The sequence below is a fragment of the Hoplias malabaricus genome, chromosome 3 (assembly GCF_029633855.1).
Source record: "Hoplias malabaricus isolate fHopMal1 chromosome 3, fHopMal1.hap1, whole genome shotgun sequence".
NCBI classification, from domain to species: domain Eukaryota; kingdom Metazoa; phylum Chordata; class Actinopteri; order Characiformes; family Erythrinidae; genus Hoplias; species Hoplias malabaricus.
This window is the reverse complement of record NC_089802.1, coordinates 71003521-71029274: the sequence shown is the minus strand read 5'-3', so window position 1 is coordinate 71029274 and position 25754 is coordinate 71003521. Positions and strand designations below refer to the sequence as shown.

General features: G+C 39.5%; 1 protein-coding gene across 1 annotated transcript; it reads right to left on the bottom strand.

The window, feature by feature from the left end:
• Nucleotides 1-665: 665 nt before the first annotated feature.
• Nucleotides 666-25754, bottom strand: fmnl2b (formin-like 2b). The gene is made up of 26 exons (XM_066665342.1): nucleotides 24895-25754; nucleotides 21456-21539; nucleotides 19034-19114; nucleotides 16726-16802; nucleotides 16503-16586; nucleotides 15242-15391; nucleotides 15010-15118; nucleotides 14182-14258; nucleotides 13550-13643; nucleotides 12827-12901; nucleotides 12602-12712; nucleotides 11952-12101; nucleotides 11546-11647; nucleotides 10837-11215; nucleotides 10034-10216; nucleotides 9196-9320; nucleotides 8528-8730; nucleotides 7717-7951; nucleotides 7052-7120; nucleotides 6884-6964; nucleotides 5630-5759; nucleotides 5161-5324; nucleotides 4572-4673; nucleotides 4348-4449; nucleotides 3823-3946; nucleotides 666-1994 (listed from the first exon to the last, which is right to left on the bottom strand). The coding sequence occupies exons 1-26, from the start codon at nucleotides 25009-25011 to the stop codon at nucleotides 1885-1887; spliced, it is 3318 nt and encodes a 1105-aa protein (XP_066521439.1). The 5' UTR covers nucleotides 25012-25754; the 3' UTR covers nucleotides 666-1884.

Below are 25754 nucleotides of genomic sequence, written 5' to 3'. Positions count from 1 at the left end.
AATATAAAAATAGAAAAAAACACAATTGTGTTTGTTAATACCAAAATTTATGACATGCCCCATATTCAAGCCTCACACAGCTGTACACCTGTAAACCTGTTACAATCTGTAAGAACCACGAAAGGATCTTAGTTAGAAGCCGTGCAATAAGTATAGCAAATATTATCTTGTCCTGTGTGCAAGCAACACTGTTGACAGTGTCAATAAGGGGTTTCTGAGTGGCACAGTGGTGTAAGCATTGGCTGTATGTGGAGATGCTACATTCGTATCCCTGGTGATGATGCCTGAGCTGTCGAAGCCCTTGAGTCCTGGAGACTTTTATTTTGAATAGCCGATACACCTACATCTAGGAAACCCAGAGGAAACCCACAGAGACACAGGGAGAACCACACCAAACTCCTCACAGGCCGCCACCCAAGTTTGGACTCGAACCAACAACCCCAGGACCCTGCAGCTGCTCCACGGCACCATCCAAACTGTAGATTTTTATTATCACTTTATTCTCAAAAGATATCTTCTGAAATAGAATTTATTTAAGTGATGTTTAAGTAAAAATGGTAGTGGGATGTTGTTTTTATAAAACTAAGAAGATCTATACAGATTTACAGAGGCTATAGTTTCTTTAATCTAGCTTGAAAAAGGCTCAAAACACACATCATTTTCACATTTGACTAAGAACACAAGCCCTTTCCAGTTCTGGTGTTGTTGCTTTATTTGCAGAAAACAATTCCAGTTTGATTTTAGAGAACAATGTATTAAAAAAAAGAGTTATATGTGTTGCTAGTGTCTGGCCAAGCTTTCAAGTGTACCGTGCAACCACAGACAATTACCATTTATGGAATTAGGTGTGATGAGTGAGAGATATTCAGCACAGAGTGACCGGGTCCACGTTCTTCAACCACTGAACTAAATAATACTGATACAACGGGACATCATAACATTAAAATGACATCGGAGGGAGCGTCAGTTTACTTCAACAATATATACAGTATCACAATGGATGGGCAATGTAAAAAATAAGGGGATTCGACTTTGTAGCAAAATATCTGTACATTTAAAAAAAACAAAAGATTTTTTTTTTGTTTTGCAATGCCATGTCATTTTTTGTCCTTATTTAAAAAAGAGCAAACTTTTCCACTGTTCACAAACGATCACGAGAGAAGCCAAGTGGGAGAGGACATCTGTGGTCAGTATGAGGACATAATATTTGACACTGAGCTCTGTAAATCCTTCAGATCGCACCGTTTCATGTGTAATCCACGAACAGAGGGAGATTGTCCTCCATAGCACCAGGGGAAGAATAAGTCTTACCTCTCTCTCTCTCTCTCTCTCTCTCTCTCTCCATCCTGTTCTTTTTTTTTTCTTTTTTATTTTTGCATGAAAGATTAATAGGACAGTAACAGATTAATAAAAAACAAAGTGCATCATGGGCATTGTCCCGAGTCTCGACAGTAACAGCTGCTCAGCTGGGAGTTTAAACCACATACAGTGCCCAGAGTGCGTAGACCGTGGTCACTGTTCAGTAAAATGATGCCACTGATGTGGTTGGTATGGTCCCTTTCTGGTAAACGTAAGTAAGAGATGGATAAAAAAAAATAATAATAATAATAATAATTAAAAAAAGAGAAACAACCAACACAACAACTCCATCCTCCTCCCCTCACCACTCCACTTGAAGGGTCCACTAGATTCCAGTGTTTCAAATCAGCATCTGTTAAGCTCACTGTCCTTTCCTCTCAACAGTATCCAGTGTCCTGTTAAAGCTAAGCCAGTTCCAAGTGCAATTAGTCTCAAACCTGAACGATTCAACCTCCTTGTTGAATTTTGGAGAAAGTGAGAGGTGAAATGGAGAGTTGTTTTCTTTTCTGGCTCAGTAAGCAGGGGCTAGCAAGTGGTGATCTCCATGCTGAGCAGCTGAAGGTGCTGTTCATTGAAATTCCTCCTTGCGCTCCTCCGGAAGGCATCGGCCCGGCGGAAGGGGTGACTGCGCAGGTCTGCGGGGGGTGACACAATCACATTATTCTCTAATAACAATTAGTTTTTTTTTCCCCTTGTAGCAATGTCCCGATCTTCCCTAAAATATATTGTAATGTGGAAGTTCATGGATCAGTGTCATCTAAATGTATTCTAATTATTTTTTAAAGCTAATTTAACCTGGCAGTATACTTTTAAACAAACGATATTAGTGATGCACATTTAACATTTAAAATAAAAGACCCCGACATGTTAGTAATTAGTAATTATTCTGATCTGTAGGTAGCACACCACGACTTGTTTTGCTTTAAACCCCCAGGTTTGTTCCGTGTATACTGCCAACTTTACTCTTTAATTTAAGCTGCTGAGCTGAACATAATTAGCATCCTCAAAATTATGTATTTTGAAAAAGGAATCTTCAAATATAGCAGCTCACATTATTTTATCACATGCTTAAAGTAGTTATTACAGCATTTTATAGCAAAAGAGCAGAACTTGATTATCTTTGAAGTATTTGGAATGTGTACTGTGTAATTTTATTATTTACTAAAGTACATCAGGTTTTAGTATTTGAAGATGCCCAGTGTAAATATCACAACTAGGGCAAGAAAGAAGGAGAAAAAAAAACCTGGATCGGGACATCCATGATTATTTGCTCCCACCTGTGGTGAATAACATTAAAGCCAACTACTTGTTTCTGTGTCTCCATTTTATTAGTGCCACTGACCATAAAGGTGCACTTTGTAGATCTATAATCACAGACTGTAGTCCATCTGTTACTTTGCACATTTGTTTAGCCCATTTTCATCCTGTTCTTCAGTGCTCAGGGCCCCCACCAAAATCGGATTTTATTTGAGTGGGGTATCACTCCCAGCCTTCAGTGACACTTGTGAAGGTGGTGTGTTAATTTGTGTTGCGCTGGTACAAGTGAACCAGACACAGCAGTGTTTTTCTAACACTGTGCCCACTCTGTTAGACAGTAGACAGCTCATCTGTTGCTGCACAGTTTGTGTTAGTCATCCTCTAGTCAACATCCTGTAACAGATGAACTACTGTCTGTAGAACTATAAAGTGCTCCCGTATGTTAAGTTGAGCTGATAAAAATACTATGAGCATAGAAAAAAAGAGTTGGCTTTAAGATCATGCTGTATATGCAACAAGGTGCCTTTGACATTACACAGATTGTAACCATGCTTGTATCACATTATGGAAAATGAATGGAATGTAAAAGACAGGGGAATCGATTCATGCAGGAGAGTTATCTGTTCTCAGATTTATGCTCTTATTAACAGTGGTTGAGTAAATGAAAGAAAGATGGAAAGAATGCAGGACATATGGACCAGGAATGGACGGCAGTATGAGTGATATAGACTGACTTAAAGCCACCTTTCTGAGGGAGAGAATTTTGTTTAGTAATGGAAGTCCTCGGAGTGGGCGGGATCACAGAAGAACCGCGAGCCACGTTTGGCTGAGCGTGCGGTAAAGGGGACGGTCTTCAACACTGCAGTAAAACAACAGCCAATCACAACACAGAAATACTAAAACGGAGAGAAGCTAATGTATAGAAACTACACATTTAACACTTCTAGAGGCAGAAAGAGAGACCGAAAAGTAAAGTACAGAACAGAATCACAGCTTGGCATTTCATCGGGATTCCCAACCGTTTTCACAGACATAATTACAAATAATTCCAGAAATGTGTTCGTTTTTTGATGGTGGAAATACAACTACAGTTCAACGTTTAAGTTGTTTCAGAACTCTCAGCCTCCTTTTCCAACACCACGTGAACCCTGATTAACTCGACTCCCCACATGAACCCGACTATCTGCTGGTGTCTTAAGACCATACCTGTAATTATGTCCTCGATGGCGCCATCTTTACCCTCGTAGACAAGACGGCTGTCCTTCCCCTGCCTCTTCCTCAGTTCAGCTATCAGCTCCTGCTGCTGCCTCTTGCCCTTATGGGATGGAGACTAGAGTAGGAGAAAAGAACAATTTTTTGAAGGAATCACACATACAATTTTCACATTTTTGTAATGTAAATATTTAGAGCTAAGCCTGTCATGATAATGCTGTCCTTTCTGAAGATTAACATGTGCTTAAATAATAAGCAAATCTATATGATCATGGTATGCATTTAAAGAACCAGCCCAGGGTTATAAGTCAATTTTTGCCTCATCCAAACAAAAGACAAGGTGCCCAATTCACTTCCTATATGTTGTGATTTAAACATATAATTGTAAAAGTACTGAACTGCAAAAGACTATGTTGGTTAGAGCTTAATAAATTAATAACAGAGCTTAATGTGATCGGCTCCAGTAACTTTAAGAATGCTATTATGCAATGATAGTGACAAGGCCTGAAAAAGTGATACCTGCTGATCCTCATGTTCCTCCATCATGGCCTCTTGTTCCAGAAGCTTCTCCATCATCAACTGTTCCTGCCTCTTTTTTTGCTCATTCTCTTCATCTGCTTGCTGAGGAGTAAAAGATGAAGGCACACAGAGATGCAGAAATATACAGAGGGAGGTTAAGTTAGTTTCATTGAATAGAATTCAGTTCAAGAACTAGGAGTGTTTACTAAGAAATGTTGACTCACTCTATAGGCCTTGACAAACCGCACAAATATAGGGAAGAAGACAGAGGGGGGCATGGTTTTGGGGCTCTCTCCAAAGTACTTCACAGCATCATCAAAAGCATCCTATAGAATCATACAAATAATCAGACTGAAATGTTCATGAAATCAGCTTTGTCACTGATTCTTTCTTATCTTTCTAAATAACTAATGTTACTTGGAGAAACAAAGAATATTTTAGTATACATACCAGCCCTGTCTACCAGTTAAACAGATATAAACCCAGCAGAAACTACATGCAACTGGCTGCTTTCAGTATATGCTATACTATGTGTTATGTTAATTTAGCAAGTCAACAGTAACTGTGCATTAAACTCTACAGACCTGTAAATGATATATTCTTATTTTTAATTAGAGGAATAACAAAATACATCAAAAATCAACCAGTGGCACTAACCCTTTGCATAAGACTGTATGCCCATAATTCCTGGGGCTATAAAATTCCTGTTTACTCTTCTCTATCTAGTCATCATTTCAGATCAAAGATATACATGACTTATGAATTTATCTTGTTATCATTAAGAGAACTTTAGTTTAGAATTTCATTTTTTACCTGTGCAATCCTGGCATCATCCTGCAATTTTTTGAGTCTGGTCTCATTGTGGTGGATGAAGTCTTTGAGCAGTGAGTTGTGACCGTGCATGCTGTACTCCCTACGAGTCAGCTCCATTCCTCTCTGCAGCTCTCTCACGTCCAGGAGAACATTCTCCAGAGAGACTACAAGACAACAACCATACTGTTTCTTAACACTACAAGAGTTCACAGCATTAAATTGATCAACCCCCCCACAGAATAAACCATGGCAGACACCTGCCAGGAAGAAACCTTAATATCAATTTTGTCATTCTTGACATAATTTTGAATGTGCTAGCTTGCCTTTGTAAGCTTTTAAAATTACATGGAATCAAGGCATGCATTAAACTACATTAAAACCCAACCTTGTTTTTTCTTTCTCTTGTAAAGTTACCAATTTAGAAATGCGAGGTTTTATTACTAAGCAGTGCTAATGTACACAGTCTTACCAGCAGCAGCCTTCTCCACATAATGAAGCTCATTGTAGAAGGTGCTCACAATCAGGTATTTTTCTCTCACCACATTAGCAATGTAATGTAATAGAGTCTGCTTCCTGTCTGTGGATTTGGTCTCCAGCAGCTGTGGGCAAAGTGTATGACAAAATATTACCATACAAACAAATAAAGAAACTATCAACTCATGGCTGCTTACTTAAACTTATTAGAAGTTAGAACTGCAGCAGGTAGTGTCGCAGTCACACAGCTCCAGGGGCCTGGAGGTTGTGGGTTCGATTCCCGCTCCGGGTGACTGTCTGTGAGGAGTTGGTGTGTTCTCCCCGTGTCCGCGTGGGTTTCCTCCGGGTGCTCCGGTTTCCTCCCACAGTCCAAAAACACACGTTGCAGGTGGATTGGCGACTCGAAAGTGTCCGTAGGTGTGAATGTGTGTGTGTCTGTGTTGCCCTGTGAAGTACTGGCGTCCCCTCCAGGGTGTATTCCCGCCTTGCGCCCGATGATTCCAGGTAGGCTCTGGACCCCTCGCGACCCTAAATTGGATAAGCGGTTACAGATAATGGATGAATGGATGGATTATTCAGAATCTTGTTTTAGAGCTGGGTGACTTGCTGGTGGGCGGCACGGTGGTGCAGCAGGTAGTATCGCCGTCACACAGCTCCAGGGACCTGGTGGTTGTGGGTTCGATTCCCGCCCCGGGTGACTGTCTGTGAGGAGTTTGGTGTGTTCTCCCTGTGTCTGCGTGGGTTTCCTCCGGGTGACTGTCTGTGAGGAGTTGGTGTGTTCTCCCTGTGTCCGTGTGGGTTTCCTCCGGGTGCTCCGGTTTCCTCCCACAGTCCAAAAACACACGTTGATAGGTGGATTGGTGACTCAAAAGTGTCTGTAGGTGTGAGTGTGTGAGTGAATGTGTGTGTGTCTGTGTGTCCCTGTGAAGGACTGGCGCCCCCTCCAGGGTGTATTCCCGCCTTGCGCCCAATGATTCCAGGTAGGCTCTGGATCCACCGGATCCACTGGATAAGTGCTTACAAATAATAAATGAATGAATGACTTGCTGGTGCTTTGTTGGATTGTAATGGTATGTGCATCGCATGTAAGTTCCCAGAGTAATGAAGGCTAGACTGCAAATGATGTGCATCAGGATTAAGGGAGTTTAACCTCAATGCTGATGAGAAAATTTGTTATTAAAAATTTGGTTTAACTCTAGTAAAGGTAAGATGTCTCAGAATAGACAAAGCAAAGGGATTACAGACTTACCAGATCTAAACTTTGAAGTTTGAAGCCATACACAGCTCCTCTCTTACTGCTGTTCATGTAGTTCCCCAGCGCCAGAATGATCTGAGAAACAAAGATCAGCAGGTCATGGTTATATAAAGATCTGTAAAGCTAGGTATGATAAGAAGACGAAAAAACACTGCTACTCACTTCAAGGATCTTCTTTAATTTCTGAGATGATTTTATGGACACAGAGGCTGCAATGATTGCATGAAGTTGCTGTAAAAAAAAATGTAATTAAATGTGATGGCATATAGCATAAATAATTCAATAGCAGGACTGCAAATATAAATCATAAATGAAACTACAAAATTACTAACATCAATTTAGATCTAGGAAACTGAAGGGTGGAGTTTTTATTTCTCAAGGCATTCATCACCACCCAGTGTACAGATGTAGCAACTGTTTAAAGCTTAAGTTTTTGTGGTTAATACTTTATAGAATTTGGAATCAACTGATCATATTTTTCCTGTTAGTACCTCCAGTTAATTGTATGCGTGCCTGTAATCCTCTACCACTTCTTAACTATACTATTAAGGTATGATTTCGCAAATTGGTTGGCAATCCTTATTTTTTAGGCTTTTATGGCGTAAAGCAGAAAAAGGTGGAAAATGTACTACTCTGAGTTCTTGACAGTTATCCATAAAAATGATCTGACAGTTGATAATAAAACACTTGTAAATCATAGAACATTTTCCCTGTAATAAACAGGTCCAGTCATTCTGGCTCATTTGTCCACCCGGCTTTCCCTTCATTCCTAATTCTAGTTCTCCACCCTTCTCTCAAACTTTTAACTCCCACCATCGTTTTCTCACCGGTGTGAGCATCTGCAGACTGTCGGTGAAGTTGCCCATGAAGGCCATGATGGTCATTCTCTGTGGCAGGCGCTCGATTTTGCTGAAGAGCATCATGAAGCGGTCTTCATCAGTGAGCTCAACAAGGGGCCGGCGTTCTCTTTCATACTGACGCAGCACCTTCACCTCACCCTCCGTTGGCATGAAGCGCATCAGACACTCCACAAAGTCCAGTGGCACTGTGCGCAGGTCAAACCTGAGAGGCAGGACCCAGCAGGTCATCAGATTATTTTTTTTTTTGACAAATTCTAGTGGTCAAAAACCAAACCAAACCCTGGAAAATCTGGCAAACTGGCATAACACAAGCATAATTTCTACAAAACAGACATCCAAGACAATGAATTCTATTTTCTAACAAAGCTTAGCTAAACTTTTATTCACATTATCCAGTCTAAATTAAGTGATGCAGCAGTTACATTCTGATGGCAGGGGGAATTAAAATTGTAAATAAGGAAGAGAATATAATACATTCATTTGTTCATCTTCTGTAACTGCTTCCTCCTGGTGTGGGTTACACTTTAGCTGTCATTTGTAAATTTTTTTGGGTTGTGACTTTTTGATGCTTCACGGTATACCTTTTTATATTTATATTCAATTTAAATTTTCTGCAATTTTCTCTTCTGTCCAAAAACTAAATCCATATTTTTTTTTACCAAATCCATGTCTTGACCAGAATGAGAACAAACCCACTAAAAGAAAATATGCACTTTTCTAATGGTATAAAGATACTATATATAGGTTTTGCAGTGTATTCCAGTGAGGGTATACTCACGTCTGAATTGCTTTGCAGATCTCCTCTGGGCTCTTTCCTGCTTTGCGGAGGGTGATAGCCAGATTTTTGGCTCTGTTGGCTTCCAGAAGTGACACTTTATTGGGGCCTTTCTGTGGTGCTTTCTGCTTGCTCAAGGTCATGTCCACTGCAGGACCCTGGGCCTTGGTCTTGAACATATCCTCAAACTCATCTACATTCAGGTCCTGGTCATTGGTAATAAAAAAGCACAAATCACTCCAGATAAAAGAATATCACAAGACGTTTTCATTTACTTTTGACTTTTATCTTGTTAATATACAGGTGACATCAGATATTTTCTCTAATAATTCTTCTTCAGATCATGAAACAGCCATTATACTGATAACAAGTGGCTTGGATATATCATAGATTCTATACTATATTTCGAAAATTTTGGTGGGGGACCCACTCTATGGAGCCTAAACTGGTTAATTCAGAGACTACAAAGAAAACTGATGTGAAATTTATAATCTCTTTCATAAATATTGTTTGAACAAGAAATTCATTCCTTACTGCCAAACAAAGCATGCTACAGTTACAAGGAAATCTATACTTTATCCTTCAAAGGGACAATACAGCTCTGCTGTGGAATTTAAGAGTAGGAGAATGGGTAAGAGATTGGAAAAAGCAGTCCATTGACTGGTATGTACCTCCAAGATCCTTTCATCATCAATCTCATTGAAGACAGTGCCATTGATTTGATTGGGTTTCAGAGCCACCCAGTTAAAGACTGGCATCCGGAACTTGGTCTTGATTGGCTTCTTAATTTTCACAGCTGAAAAGTGTAAAATGAACTCAAGTTACCAACAAACAGATTAATTCAGAAAGTTCATTAGAAAATATTGGACAGTAAGGGTGTAAAGATACTCAAACTTTTCAAGCCTGAGATCAAGATTGGGTATATTTGTGTAACTTTGACTGTAAATTATTATATAATAAAAGGACCTTATCAGCGATAAAAGTTTATATATGGATACACTGCTTTATGGATAAACTTTTAAAATTTTTTTCAATAGTGTATTGAAATCCTTGCACCCTTAATGAACACATCATACAGTAAGCGTTAGTATGCTCAGCGAAGACACGACAGAAAGTAAAACCAAATGAGATTATGAGAATGATTCATTTATGGTCACAACAAATCACAACACAGCACAGATCACCTAAATACAGGAAACCTACAGAAGAGCTTGATTGGTCCATCTTGGAGGGCAGGAAGAAAAAGAAGCAAGATAAAAGCAGAAAAAAGTTTAGAGAGTAAAATAATCATGTAATTGGGGAAAAAGGAAAAACAAACACGAGTGTCCAACAGTGAAAATCAAAGTAAACAAAATTAGCCGAAAATTACTAAATTCAGCAGGAAAAAACGGAAATAAATTATTTATTGAAAAAAAAAATGACACAAACATATTAAACAGACACACACACACACACACACACACACACACACACACACACACACACACACACACAGTCTGTGGTACATACCTGTTAAGCCAGAATTGAATATGACTGTGGGTGTGCCACAGCCTGGAAGGGGAGGTGCTACAGGGGGAGGCGGAGGAGGCAGTGGGGCGGTCATTTCCAGAGCATGTCCAGGGGGTGGGGGTGGTGGCGGGGGTGGAGGAGGAGGAGGCGGAGCAGCAGCAGCAGCTGAGGGTCCATTAGGCACTGGACAAAAGACCGAAACAGATATTATCCACAAAAAACAAAACAAAATGGTCTGCAAACATGATCATTAACCATTCAATGATTAATTTATTACAACAATAACAAAGGCATATTTTATTTTTGCATTAATTATTTCTCACATATTCATCACTGAAAGAAGCAAAATAATGCCCCCCCCCTCCTCCTCTTTATTTGATTTATTTACAATTATATATTTTTATTATCTATTGAATTTAAAAATTTTGCCTTGTTTCTGGACAAGAAATATGATCCTTTACAGTTTTGCTTTTGTTGTCACAATCTGACATGAAAATAAATGCAAAGAAATGTGAGTAATTACATAATTACAAGTAATTACTCAAGCAAAAGTGTAATAGTTGTAGACATCTAAGGTTTTATCAACTGTAGAATAATTCAGCATAGGTTACTTTGCAAGATGATTGTTATCTGAGCCTCAAAAAAAGTAATGAAATAATGCATATTATATATATATATATGTATATATATTATATTATATATATATATAATGTAAGTTAAATATTTATATACTAGAGGCCGCAGCCACATAAAATAACGTACACACACTCAATTTCCAAAAAATTATTTTTGCAGATACCCACCAGAGGAGCCTGGCATAGGTGGTGGAGGTGGAGGAGGTGGAGGAGGTGGTGGTGGAGGAGGAGGAGGCGTGGCCATTTTCCTCAGAGTTCCAGTGTGAGAGATGCTCCCGGGGCTGTAGGAAGAGCTGGAGCATGCTGCAGCTGTCTGAGACATGGAGTCTGGGCAGGGAGAAAGGGGCATGGGCTGCGGAGGAGAGGGCAGAGGGGAGACCTCCCCCTCCCCATCTCCCTCCCCTCTCACCTGAATCTGCAGACTGCCCCTCCGCTCCAGCTCATGGATCTGCTTCTCCAGCTTCACCTGACGCTGAATTGTCTCGTCTTTCTCTCGCACAATCCGTCGCAACGTGTGAACCTGAGAGCTAGCGTCCCGGTAAACCGCCTGCAACAAAAATCATAAACACGAACCGCTTCAGACCTGACTAGCTGGTGTGTACTCGTTGTTTATTCTTTTCTCCTTACCCCAAACAAAGTCAGATACCCACAGCACATAAAGTGTCTGAAGAACTGTGTATAAACAAGGACTTATTAAGCTATCCCTATCCCACTCCCATCTAAAACAGAACAAAGATAAAGACCAAATTCAGGCTTCCACTTGGCTGATGCTACTGATGTTAGCTTTAAAATGTATTTGTTGCGAAATTTTAGACAAGTCCAAGCTTATCCCCACTGCTCTGGACAACAATTTTAGAAACTCTTTTGCAACCCTTACCCGTACAGTGTCCAGCTCTTTGTTCTTTTGCATTAGCTGCTTCTCCAGCTCCACAATTTTGGACATGGCTTCATTCTCTGTGTCTAGAAGCTTATCCGTCAGCTGGCAAGAGAGAGAAAGCAGATGGTAATAACAGGGTTAGTTTCCAGAGCAATCCAAGCCTATTTTCAAAGCTGTCCTTAAAAGATAAGAAATACATTACAGTAACATCATTGTAATGATTTGTCCATGCTTTTTAATGACCACTTCCACTCAGGGGAGTTTTGAGCTGGCACTGGTGCAGATGTGACACTGACACAACTAATGGGTATGCTGACTTTTTAGTGACTATTATAGCAATGTATTTGGCTACAGAAGATGTGCTGGTGAAAACACACTCTGTAGAGAGGAAGCAAGTGTTTCGTACATGTGAAAGGCTCTCCTCCAGCTCCTCCACACGTTCCAGTGCTGCATTCTTGGTCTCTGCATCCTCTAGCAGTGTGCCAACGTCAAACAGGTTGTCCAGATAGGCCTGGATCTGCACTTGTAGTTTATCACTCTCCGTGTGCTTCAGTCTCTGCACATACACATCCATGTTAACACAATATTTAAATATTCATATTCTTAAGCCCTATTAGGACTAATTAGCTACATAAGAAGGTGGGGTAATATAATTATTACAAGTCACTCTCAGCCATTTTTTGTATGTCATGAACATATCATACTACTATAATTGGGTTATAATATCAATATATATCCTATTGTTTCATCAGCTCTGGATATGTTTTGATTAGTTTACTAAACTCAAGCAGCGAAACTGAGCTGTTTAAAATGTTCAGCTACACTGCTGTGTGGTATCCACCCTGTGTTATTTCTGCTGTGGAAACTGTTTGTAAATTGAATGTGCCCTACCTACCCATCTTTATACGGAGAATTCCGCTCTTATCTGAACTGACAAGAAATATCACCAATGCCCACGATTCGTTTACATTACTCCACCTTCCCACGTACTGTAAATTGCATCCTGTTCAAATAGGTCTTTAGATCATCCACAGTTTGAGAATGAAAGGGTCCTACCTCCAGGTACTCATCCAGTGCAAGTTTGGTGAAGTCATACTGAAGATGAACTCTGAAATTCATGTCTTCTACTGAGTGCACCACAATGTTGATGAACTGCATGCAGGCAACCTACAGCGATGGCAGAAAAACAGCAATGAAAATGCTTCAATGCTGCAAATAAAATCAGGAAACCACACCACTGCAAAAAGCACTTAACACGAGAGCACATTTATATGGACCCACCATGAAATCAATATTGTTGTCCTCATTTTTAAAGTATTCCATCAGTTTCTCAAACCTCTGGGTCTCGGAGCAGACCTGGGAGAGAGGAAGAGACCAAAAATGATTCTAAACATTTAGACATTTAGATACAAAATCGATACAAGCCATAAAGAGAAGCTTAGCCCAATAAACCTAACTGACACCTGCTTCCTGTCTAAAGTTTGCAATGTCTGTTTTGCACAGGAGCTATGAGGTTAATGTAGCATTCCCATTGCTATTCCTAATTCTATTTAATAAATTATGAATAGTACATTTGTAGAGAAGCTGTCAGTGTTTTACTGTTATTAACTGCTCAGCACTATAACTTTCCTGAATAGTTTCTTTCTTGTTATTGTAAATGTTTTATTTTTATTGTGAGAATTTTTGAATATTTGTTACTAAATGTCAGCGAATTTATGTGACTGTGAATAGTGGTGCAACAAAAAAATTTCCCTCTGGGACAAATAATGTACTTATCTAGTCTAATCTAATAACTAGTAACAGTCAGTTTGTTTTGAACCACACTGGGTTGTTGACACATTGTGTATAATCGTTCTAAAATTCTAATGTAACCGTTGTTTCACTACATTAATCGATTAGCTGCTGTTCAGTGTTATTAAATAAGTACAACTTCAAACATCGAACAACATTTACTATTTAAGTATGATATTTTACCACATTTTTGTTAAATAAAATATCACATACCTCTTTGAAATGATCAAAAGCAGCTAGAATGATCTCATGCCCTCCTCTGACCAGACACACAGCAGCCAGCAACTCTAACACCAGAGCTTTGGTCCTGTCCAGCACACAAATACAAACCGGAGACAATGAGCTTTAAAAAGCACACATTAGCATTAAATCACGTGAAGTCATGAAGCAAACTTGACCAATCAAGCAGCCTTTTCTGCTTGTCAAAAAATCTTATCGGTTTACAGATTATATTTCAGTAGAATGTAATCCTGCCCACTGTGGAATCCATGTATGAAGTGTGTGTGCATTGACAGTAAAATAAATTAATCACACAAATTTAACCTGAATGACTTTGTGAGCAGATTCAGGTTTTGAGCAGCCACCATTCATCAACTTAAACAGTGGGACAATAACCACCCATTCAGAGCTCCTTTTGCATTACAGGGCGAGCCCATCAGTGAATCCTTTGATCAATTGTGATAGCTATAATAGCTAAAAGCATTGGATGAAAGCTCCAATTGATACAAGCTGCACTTATGAGCTGAGTGTGAGTCAATCACCAACATGAGAGAGAGTTTACAAGACAATGGTGGAGTTTTGTCACAGAGGCAGAGACAGTGACAGTGAAAGAGAGGAGCGGTTACCTTGGATTTTTGTTGTTGAGGCTTAGAGCAATTTCATTCACAGCATGGGGATGTGACATGACCATGTTGAAACCATACTATAAGCCAAAAATATGAAAAAGAGGAAAAACACAAAAGAATATCAGTTATAAAGCCATTGCTTTTGAAATTCAGAGTATTAAAGGTACATTTTCCAACTTTGCTCTGGTAACAGCTTCTATTCTTGTAGAAAACCTTTAGACTAGATGCTGTTACATTCCTATGGGGATCTGATGGCATTCAGAGAACACAAGTGAAGTCAGGTGCTCATGTGGGATCATTAGTTTTAGAATACAAGCCTGTCGCAAAGGTACTGGATGTTGCAACATCTCACCAGAGAACATAGTAACATGCTATTTATAGCCTCTAGCCAACATTTGCCTTGATCATTACAAGACAGCTTTGGGCTAATTTCCTTTGTCCTGTTATTAATAATATATTTTATACTTCATCACTTGTTTTATGTATACAATTTAAAACCCTTCCTCACTTGAATCATGAATATTAACACTGTTTTGTTTATTATAAATAAAAGTACGGTTTAACATTTAATTGTGAAATATTTTGTCATTTAGCAATTAATCACTTTCTTTTTGTAAATTTCTACCACAGACTATGCAGTAAAATAATAATCATTAAAAAAAGAAATATACAATCAGAAAGAAAATATCCACCTTATTTCCAGGCGATGCACTAAATTTATTATTTAGCAGCATAAAATGGTAGTTTTTAGCTGTAGGCAGTATTTTATAGACTGTGGGAACTAGATGTACTAGAGGCATTCATAAAAAAAGCTTTGAAATCATGTACCTGATAGTTCATGATGGCTCTGAGACACATGATGCAGACATGCACATCATCCTTTTTACACACCAGACGAGAGTTCTTCAGAGTCCTGCGGCTGGGAAGGGTGTTGGACCTGAAAAAATAACACACATGTCACACGGGCTTTATTGGTGGCATATTACATACCTTTATTAAGTCTGTAATGTTGTACCGCAGAGATGTAAAGTTCTAGGTGATAGCTTGGTAAAATAATAACCTTAAAGAGTGGCGTGTAGAGCGTGGAATGCTGCTGCTGCTGACTGGTGAGGGCAGGTTGCTGTCACCATGGAGATCTTCTATAGATCGGCTCCATGGAGTGTCCACAGACGCCTCTCCACTAGCACCTTCTGCTACGTCACCATCAAAACTGTGGGAGGCAAAGATACAAAAATGTGTAAGTAATTAAAGCACTTATTGGGTCTTGAGACTGAAATTATTAGTAAGGAAGATTACCAGCAGATTTGGTGGCAATCATTTATCTATGCATTATAGGGGTACAGAATGTTGGGGTCAAAATTGAAAATATCAGAAAGATATTTGAGATATTATAAATTTACCTGCACATATTTGGCAAAATGCACAATACACATAACATTTAATTTTGCCTGTTGTAAAGGCTTAAGCTAATTAAACACTTCAAACAAACTAAAGTTTTGCATCATGTTTGTTTTTGAAAAAAATAGTTTTGTTTAAAGTATACTGCCAGCCTAACTTTATCATTGTCTTCTCCATCATCATCATTTTCTTCTTCTTTTACACCTAATACATTTCTGGTTTATGGTGTAGAAGAAAACCGGAGTACCCAGAGGAAACCTACACAGACAAGAGGAGAAAACACCAAACTCCTCACAGACACTGATCTCAATGGAATGAAAGCACAGCCCAAGACCCTGGAGAAGTGTGAAAGCAACACTACCTGTTGTTCCATTTGCAGCCCACAGATTAACTAAAACTAAGTCAATTCTGCAAGTCACTGCATGTAAATTGTATGGGCTAGACCTTTGCTGAACATTGATATATTAATTCAGGGTTTCTGTATTATATTTGTGTATATATGTATTGGCAGATACATGCATGTATAATATCAAACATTGGCATCAACCCAGAACACCCTTATCTGTTTTTATCTAAGGACAGAAAAAGGTCCAGCTCAAATAAACAAACAATACTCACTGCTGCCCTCTAAATGTCACAAATTACCAGTCAAAACTTATGATAAGTCTCTTCTGAATTCTTCAACTTACATGGATAAGCCTCAACTCAAAGCTTGAATGTGCAATGTTTATTGCAATGTAAAAATACAATTTTACAAGCGAACAACTGGGGAAAATTTTATGATCAGCTCAAAAAATTGTAATAAGGTTACAGTATAATAACTTTGCTTGTGAAGCAGATAGACGGAAAGTGTGATGAGGATGTAAGAAAGAGAAACAAACAGGATGACAGAGAGGAGAAAGGTAGTGAGCCACATTACTTACGTAACAGCGTATTGTGCAAAGGACAGGTACTCCACCAACACGTCCAAGCCTTGATTTTCTTCATTCAGAAACTCTCTCACCCACCTGAGAGCACAATAAAATCACTCTACAAACAGCATCTTCAGAGCCCTTACTGAATCAGTGTTTGAGGGTCTGAAATGACCCATGAGTCACCTCCCAAATCTCATTCAGTTCAGCTGACTGCACTGGATCCACATCTTACCCAATATGATTGGTGCGGAGTGAAATTTCCAGCTCGCGGAGCACTTGAGTGGACTCCTGGACTCTCCTCCTGAATTTCTGTAAAGAAATAAATTAATATTTCAGTGCCCCGACACAGAAAAAAACCAATCTAACACTATAGTACTATTTCACTATAGCAATAGTTCAGAAATCCAGTGTATAGATTTTAACCCCAAATTAAGGCAAAAATGAAGTCTGCCTCACTTACTTTGGTGTTGGTGCTACAAAGATAATAGAGTATATACACTTTGATTACTGACTGTATTATCATGTGTATTTGATCATCCCTTCTAATAAATAAGTGCCAGATTTAGCCACACCAAAACTTTCTGGACACTTGTTCATCCATAATTCTTCTATTTAGTAGTTAGTTTTCTTTGCTACAGTAACAGCTTCTATTCTTCTAGGAAGTCTTTGGATTAGATGTTAGAAGATTGCTGTGAGATTCTGACTGCATTCAATACCAAGAGCATTAGTCAGGTCAGGTGCAACTGAATGATGTTTTCAGCAATAAGTGCCGCTGGATTCACTCAATAGAAGCAATGGCAACCAATTTTTGGTCATAGTAGGCAACTATTGTTTACACTGTATTTATCAGTTGTGTGCTGTAAAATATAATCATGTTATCTATAAAATATCTAGACAAAATTCAGACTGTTACTACTGCTTTATCAGTGCTTTGTTATGTTTAGTTTTTGTCCATTCTGACATCAAATGTATTTTGTCTGATTAGGTGTGGCTTAGGTAAAGGTATATCCCGTAAATTAGATTTATTTGCAACACTATTCAGTCAGGTTGTGCAGTATTTTTTTCTATTTGAGACAGGAAGAATGAGAGGGTGATTTCCCTTCCATTACTTCCACATGCTAAATGAACTGAATAATACTTCTCTTTCTGGAGCTGTGCATGGTACAGTTGCTTCCCTATGGCACAGGTGCCAGACACACGCACACATCCCCAGACACAATCACATGCAATTTACAACATATCCCCACAACTTTCACAAAGAAGCACACGCATAAACATTCACAAGCATGACAAATCATGTGTTACAATTTCTTGTGAAAAACTTGTTAAAATAGTGAAGACTCAAACGATTTTCCAAAGTTCTCGAGCTTGAGGAGAACAAAGTTAAAGCACACATTAGGTGGTCAGTGCCAATATACCCCCCTCATACCAAGATTCTTATGATAATCAGAATGTGGTTATTTTCTGCTTAAACAGATATGGTGCAGTTTAACTGTCATGGTTAGTCTACACATGTACACTATATATATGCTTAATCAAAGCATACATATAGTCATAGCACACACACAGACATTGTGCAAACCTCAGGAACGTTCTAGAATCTATTGGAGTCCTGACTGAAACTACTCAGCTAATCAAAACCCCTATCAAACAGTTACGAGAAATGAAACCCATTTCTGGGTAGAATACAAGTACACTTTACTCAAATGATTATTCAAATAACCTAGCAATCACTGATGTAAACATTTCAATCAGCAACAAGATTTGTTTGAGCACTAATGGCATGCCCTATTTGTCAGCCTGATAAACATGACTTAGTAGGTACGTTACAAGCCACAGTGTGCAACTGAAAAATAAATGTAGACAGAAAACAGTCAGTGACAGGTAAAAATAGGTTAAAGATGCCATTATTTCAACATCCAATTCATGTTCATTCATTGTCTGTAAGCACTTATCCAGTTCAGGGTCGCGGTGGGTCCAGAGCCAACCTGGAATCATTGGGCGCAAGGCGGGAATACACCCTGGAGGGGGCGCCAGTCCTTCACAAGGCAACACAGACACACACATTCACTCACACTCACGGACACTTTTGAGTTGCCAATCCACCTACCACCTACGACTGTGGAAGGAAACCGGAGCACCCAGAGGAAACCCACGCGGACACGGGGAGAACACACAGACAGTCACAGACAGTCACCCAGAGCGGGAATTGAACCCACAACCTCCAGACCCCTGGAGCTGTGTGACTGCGACACTACCTGCTGCGCCACCGTGCCGCCCCCAACTCATGTTGTAATTTTATAATAGTTTTCTCATTAATCCATTAAAACATGCAGATAACTGATTTGTTCCTTCCTGAATGACTTTGTGACCTAAAATTCATCCTTTATGTTTTTGACATGGAATAAACAGAAAGAAGAAAAACTAGTAACTGTTAATACAGAGTCATAACAAAGTGCGAATGTAATTAATGTTGTAACAATTACTTAAGTATGTAAATATGTAAAACACTACAGGGTCCAACTAACATAAAAACTCACCTTTCTTGTGACTGCTGGGTCCAAATATCCTCTCAGCTTCTGGATGTATGTGTGGGGAGGGTTCTTCACCTGGAAACGCTCCTGTTTATATACACAAACCGACATCTGTCAATGACACTCACTGTAAAAACAAATCTAATGTGGGCTGAGTGCAAAGCTCAGCCTAAATTAAACAAATCACGCGAACCCCTGCAAAATTAATGACCCCCCACTGATCTGCCTCCTGTCCTGCTACGTTACTCAGCCAAATGTTTCCCAAAAACGACTCAGTCCCACCCCATCACCTCTGAACTCTTGCACTCTTCTCCAGAGAAACATCATCATTCATTATTCATCCTTCATCCGCTCATTCACCTCACCAGACACATCCACCAAAGTCAGCTATGCTCTCCTTGGCCTATGTCAGTGTAACCATGGTGACACGTTATGTGTGTGTTAATAAAGATCTATGTTTACTCAGTAGTGGGAGTTGAATTTGTGGTTGATTTGGAGTTTGGGGGCGGTGATTACATAGTGATTACAGTTATTATAGTTGCTACAGCTATTAAAGGGAAATTCAGTTACATAGAGAGTGAGGACATGGGCTTGCCAACTAGAGCTGCATGATTAATCATATTTTATCGTTATTGCAATATAAGTAAACACATTCTGAAGGACTGCAATAACACACCAGAAATGGTGTATTACAGCTTTACACAAATTGCATTACACCGTAAATCCTTAAAAAAGTTGGACTTTTCTTTAAAATATGCTCACAGTGGAGACTGCTGGATCCTGCTCTTTATTATTCTGTAAATAATGCAAGCATAGTGCACTGGACTGGTTTTAATACATGAATGAAAAGAAGAATACTGTCAGACCAAGTGCCAAATAAACTGAAGAGTGAGGATTTAGGTGAAAAAGAACTGGTACAAAAACGGTGAGGCACATATAAACTGGGAATACTTTGGCTTTATACAAGATGGCCATCCTCAATCCAAACTTTTCTGCAAAGCATGCTGAGCTGTTGCGGCTACCCTCCCTGGAAACATTACAAAACTTTACCAGCAAAGTCACTGGAGTGAAATCAACACTATTACACTATAATGCTGTTAAAGTTTTACACTCACAGTGTTCACAGATTTAACACTTGTGAATGCTGTGCACAAACTATTGTGTCTGGAATGTTCAGCAAAAAAGTCTGAAAGCATGATTAACATGAATAGAGAGCAGGACACCATATGATTTTATATATGTACACACATATATCAATTATACAAAATTTCACAACAAATGCCTTCCTCCCATTCTTATTTTATTTCCATTTGAACCATGATTTGTTGTATTTCACATTGATATTATAATATGATATTATCACACATTGTATTTTTGTTTATTTTGTGCATCACAAGTAATAATTTACATGTGTAATTAAGCGTTTGACCCCTAGGCTTATTATTCATTTATTAAACTAATAATTAACAAATAATCAAAATAACTAAGCTTTGAGTACAAATTTTTTAAATGAAGTACTTCACCTAAAACTAGCATCTAAAAAGAGGTTATCAAACACTGTAGGACTCCACATGAAAAAATACAGAGCTAATAACAGCACATGAGAATGTGCTATTTCAGGCTACATTTGCTACCTTTCTATTACCTGAAAACACTGGTTATGAAGAAACACAGATGCATATTTCTATCTGTGACACATTTTCTCTGCTGCCAACAAACCTGATACAATGACTGAACTACTAAACAAGTCCTTATAGAATATATTAGGGCAAGACGTTCAAAAATGGTCCCTAATCAATTATAAGGAGAAACACTGAAAGAAAATATATAAATGTCTGCATTATGACAAAACTATGAGAATATTCTCAAATGCTCCTTTACACCTTACACTCTTTCCTGTCTTGCTTGTGTCCTTGAAAGGAATGTGATGCAAATCAGTATTTTTCATGCAGATTTTACCCCTTCAGTAAGATTATTTTTTCATCAGAATTACATTACTATTGTTATTAATTAATAATTATGAATGTATTTGTAGAAAGCAGACATATGCAAAAGAATGACAAATTATATAAATACACATCCTTTTAAAGGGATCCCATTTATGGAAACTAAACAATATTTGAATTATGACCTGTGCCAAAGCAATGAGTTTTACTCTTTTTATGTTTGCATATACATTTTTATACATACACATACATTGTGCACTTAAAATGTAACATGTAAAAAATGGATTATTTGTGGCCAGCATTTCTTGTTACATAGTGGTGAGAAAAAATAGCTTCTTAGAGCTGAATATGTTCTGAATCTCACTCCTTTACATTCAGGCTAGAGCATGACAAAGCATTCCCCAGAAACCTGATTGACAGCTGTTAGTGATTCTGCAGAGATGTTGGGCAGCTTTGAGGCTCAGGCTGTATCTCTCACTCACCTGATCACAGATCAGCTCCCACTTCTTCTCATTGTCATACTGCCGCAGAATCCTCACTTTGTCTGGAGGAAGGTTCATGGAGTTCTAAGAAAAACACAGACCACCATCCATTTCAGCTGGTTATTTTGGAACTAAAATATCTATTCACAATGCACACAACAAGAATCTCAATCACTGTGTGAAATAAACCATAATTAGATCTGGTGTTTTTCACCTCCTGACATCTGGGAATTCAATCCACTACAAAGTGTTTAAAAATCTGACCATTCTAGTGTAAATGCCTTTCTGTAAATCATTGGGAAAACACAACTTTGATCCCTTGTGATGCCTCGGCCATCTCAGGGCACATTGTTCTTCACTCTGCCCCCATTACTCAGAATGATGCTAGCCTGTGTGGGTGTCTGCAACTTGACATAACAGATCTGGGCAGTCAGCATTGTCGGCCAAGAGTGTTGCGCTGTCCAGTTGTTTAGTGATAGCAGCAGTTCAAAAATAAGCGCTCCCGGCTGGGAAATATCTTGTGATTTGGGGAGTGAAACGAGTGTAGTTGCAAATTTAATAAAATCTCACAAAGTAGGGAAATTTAACCTAGCCCACTACATTCATCATTCAAGCCTAAAGACTTAATGTGCGGGTCTAACAATGTATTCTGTCTATTCTATTAATGTACTGTCAAATAATGGCTCTTCAAAAAACCCTTAAATAAATCGTGTGAATGTTGTGAAAGTGTGAAGATCCATTTAAAGAACTTCTACATAATAAAAAGATTCTAAACCAATAAGGATTAACATTTATTCTAGAACCACAAAACCAAGCCAGTCCCAACCTTGGTCCTGCAGTACACTTCCCTCTGCACATCCCAGTGCTTTAAAACTATGCCTGGTTTGAAGTTAACGTGTTAGCACAGGTAAAAACACAAAAAAACGTGCAGGACAGGGAGCACTCCAGGACCAGGACTGAGAACATGTAGCCTAAGCCAAGAACTGTTGAAAAAGCCTTTATTGTGAAGACTATACTCATGTAAAAACAGTACTGCAATAATGAAGATTGTTAAAAGACAAGGACATGTTCCATGTAACGTAATTGTACAAATCTGAGCTACAACCTTTCAACACAACTCTCAGCGGTAATAAGGGAATATTACAAACTTAATTTAAAATTAAAATTCAATTAGGCCTTCATCATACTGGGACATGGTGAATTGTGATTTATCACATTAATCATAGATATTGTCCTGTTGCCCAACCCTACTCAAATAAAGTTAATTGGGTATTGTTTTGCTGCCAAAAATAAATGCCCCCACAAACCCTTATAAATATTCAGACTTTAAATATTCAGCCATACAGGTCGTTAGCATAACCTACAAACCAATGAGTATTGAGAGGAAGAAAGCAACTATATTAAGAAGCTTTGTTGGTGTAGAGGAGTCAACCCAACACTTCAGCACTTGCACTACAATTGCTGCCAAATATATTCCTAATAAACTTCGAATGTGGTTTGAGTGACTTTTTTTAACACACACCCCGTGTGATCTAATTATGAATGTTGTCGACTCATTATTAGTTTGCTGAGTCGCACAAAGATCAGTGTGCCTCCTGCAACTACTATGGCTAAGGATCAAAACGAACACAGTGTGCAGAAGTCACCACATGTGTAGGAGTTCCCTGTACAGAAGGAAGCTGCATTTGTCCACCTACTAAAGGCACCATGGGGTTTTGATTTGACGTAAGCTTACTCAGCCTAGAAGGTGGCACATATTTTGGAAGCTTCCAAATGTAATCCGATATATTTAGCCTATCCTGGAAGTGAAAGGCAGGCTTGAGGATCTCTCATGGAGGCTGATAGTCGAAAGTTAGCCTCGTGGAAGGATGGGGATGTGAAAGGGCTACAGTCAGAGTCTCAGTCTGTGCAGTCGGTCCTACTGGGTCAGAATTTGTGATGCAAATCAGTGATAAATAGGCAGCAAAAAAATTATTTGCATTCCCCCAATTTCTCCATCTCCCCTATCCTCACATCACATCATCTCACCAAACAAAGTAATGGTACTTTTGCATTTAAGCCTTCATCTAATCAATGGTCTGATCTCACTCCTGAAGCTCTCCTACTTCTTTAAAAGCATGGGCAACGCTGTACAGGCACATGCCCAAGTGCATAGGAATTGCCCTCTGTCATTATAATTTGAGAGATGAGTGACCACACATTGATCAAGGGGCATATGATGTGGTATCAAACATCAAAGCACCAAAGTCTCTGACTCTCTCCAAGCTGTATTCAAGGAGTGGGCATTTTGATAGTATATTATCATTATTGCGATACATTTTTACAATAAGCATTCCTGAGCATTTTGTGAGTATTCCTGATACTTACAGATCACAGACCAACTGCATGTTTTATTATAAAGAGAATATCACTATGCCTGTTTATTTGTGAAATGCTGACGACATTGTACTGTTTTTAGAAATTAAGCTACGAGTGCTGAACTTATGCTTTAAAATAAAATTAGACTAGACAAATAGAGGCCTGTCTATGTTCCTTTCTCTCTATAAAGGAGACAAATGCCAAAAGCCAGAAATCTGTCCAAAACCAAATGGTTTAAAGCTATATATATCTTTCATATTTGTTCATATTTAATCTAAATGTTTAACACATGTTTGATGGGTTAAATATCAAGTGTCCTGGTACTTTAGATGTGGAACTACTGGAATAAACTAATCATTACGTATTTTATAACTTAACATATGAGAAACACGGAAAATCACTGTAGTTATTGTGTATTGTGAAAGTGTCTTCAAGTGGCATAATTGTCCACCCCTTAAAGTCACCCAGAAGACCATTAAAAACAAATTAGCCCAGGCAAATAGAGGCCTGTCTCTGTTTTGCTCTCTGTATGAAAAGATGGCAACAACAACTGCCAAGCAGAGAGCTCATCCAAATCCAAAGGGACTGAGGCAATATTAAAGCCAGTCATTGCTTCAGTCCTGCACCTGCAAATTGGATATCCTCTCTGGGAAAAACAAAACTGAATTTTTGGCTTTTGAACGAGCAGACTGCTGCAGCACTGCACATCTCCAGACTGTGTCTGCATGTCAAAAACCACGGAGAGCCCTAAAAACAAAAGATCTCACGACTCCCACTGTGGCCCAGGCCACGCTAGGATGCTGTGTAATGATACAGGAGGCTCGTGGTGATAAAACAGCGCTCACCGGGGCCGTTAAATCACGGTCTCAGCTTGTTGAGAGCTACAGAGCAGTTATAGTCGCCAAAGTAGCCGCACGTAGCTGATTAGCCGCTATCACTGAGGCGCAGCTTCAAAGAGCGAGCCTCCTCCACACAATGGACGCGTGCGCGAGCAGCTCTCAGCCAACCGTCCGCCTACCACTGCGATATTTACACGGTGCTATTTCTGTGGGAAAACGGCATAAAAACAAGGGAATTTTACCAAAGCGATGGAGAACCGTTCCTCCAGCTCGGCCGGGTCCGGCATGGGCAGTTTGGGCGGTTTGCTCCTCGCCCTGAAGTCCGTGAGCTGGGCATCCATACTCTCCGCGTTGCCCATGGTTAACCTTAATGTTTCGGTTGTGGGTTCTTATCTCGCGCGGAGTCCGTTGGTTTTTAAATTCTGTGAGGAAAATTAGGAAATGGGGGACGACCGTTAATCCCGATATCCAGCCCCTTTTTAAAAGATAAAGAAGCTCTCCATTATTACATGGGAATTAAAAGCCACACGACATCCTACATCTTTCCTTAATCCTTAATGCCGATTTTCCGACGTCGTGTACCGTTACTCGTCGCCGCCACTCGTTCGGTAGTTAACGTTAGAGCATCTCCGGTGCATCTACCGAGTGCGGGTGGGGGCAGCCGCTTTTTCCGCCTCCTGGAGCTCGGAGAGCGGCGCCGTGCTCGGGCATGACTCGCGACTCCGGGCTCGGGTGTGCGGAGAGCGAGCTGGCTACTTAATCCGCCGTGTGTGTGTGCGTGTGTATCTCTGTGTATCTTTATCTGAGTCTGTGTGTGTGGAGAACAGACGGAGGCTCGACAGAGCACACACACATACACACACACCCTCCCCTCTCTCATACACACACACACACACACATACACTAAACCATTCAGTCAGACACAATGAAGGCTTTGAGCATCGAGCCCCTGCTGGGGCGTGCCAAAAAGCCGTGAGTAGAGGGAGGAGGGGGTAATGTTTTGTTCCGTTGCATGCCGGTAAATGAAGTTCCAAAGGAGCAGGAGGGTCTGCTTTGTTTCTATAGTGCTGCGTTTTGTGAGGTGATATACAGTGCCCAGATA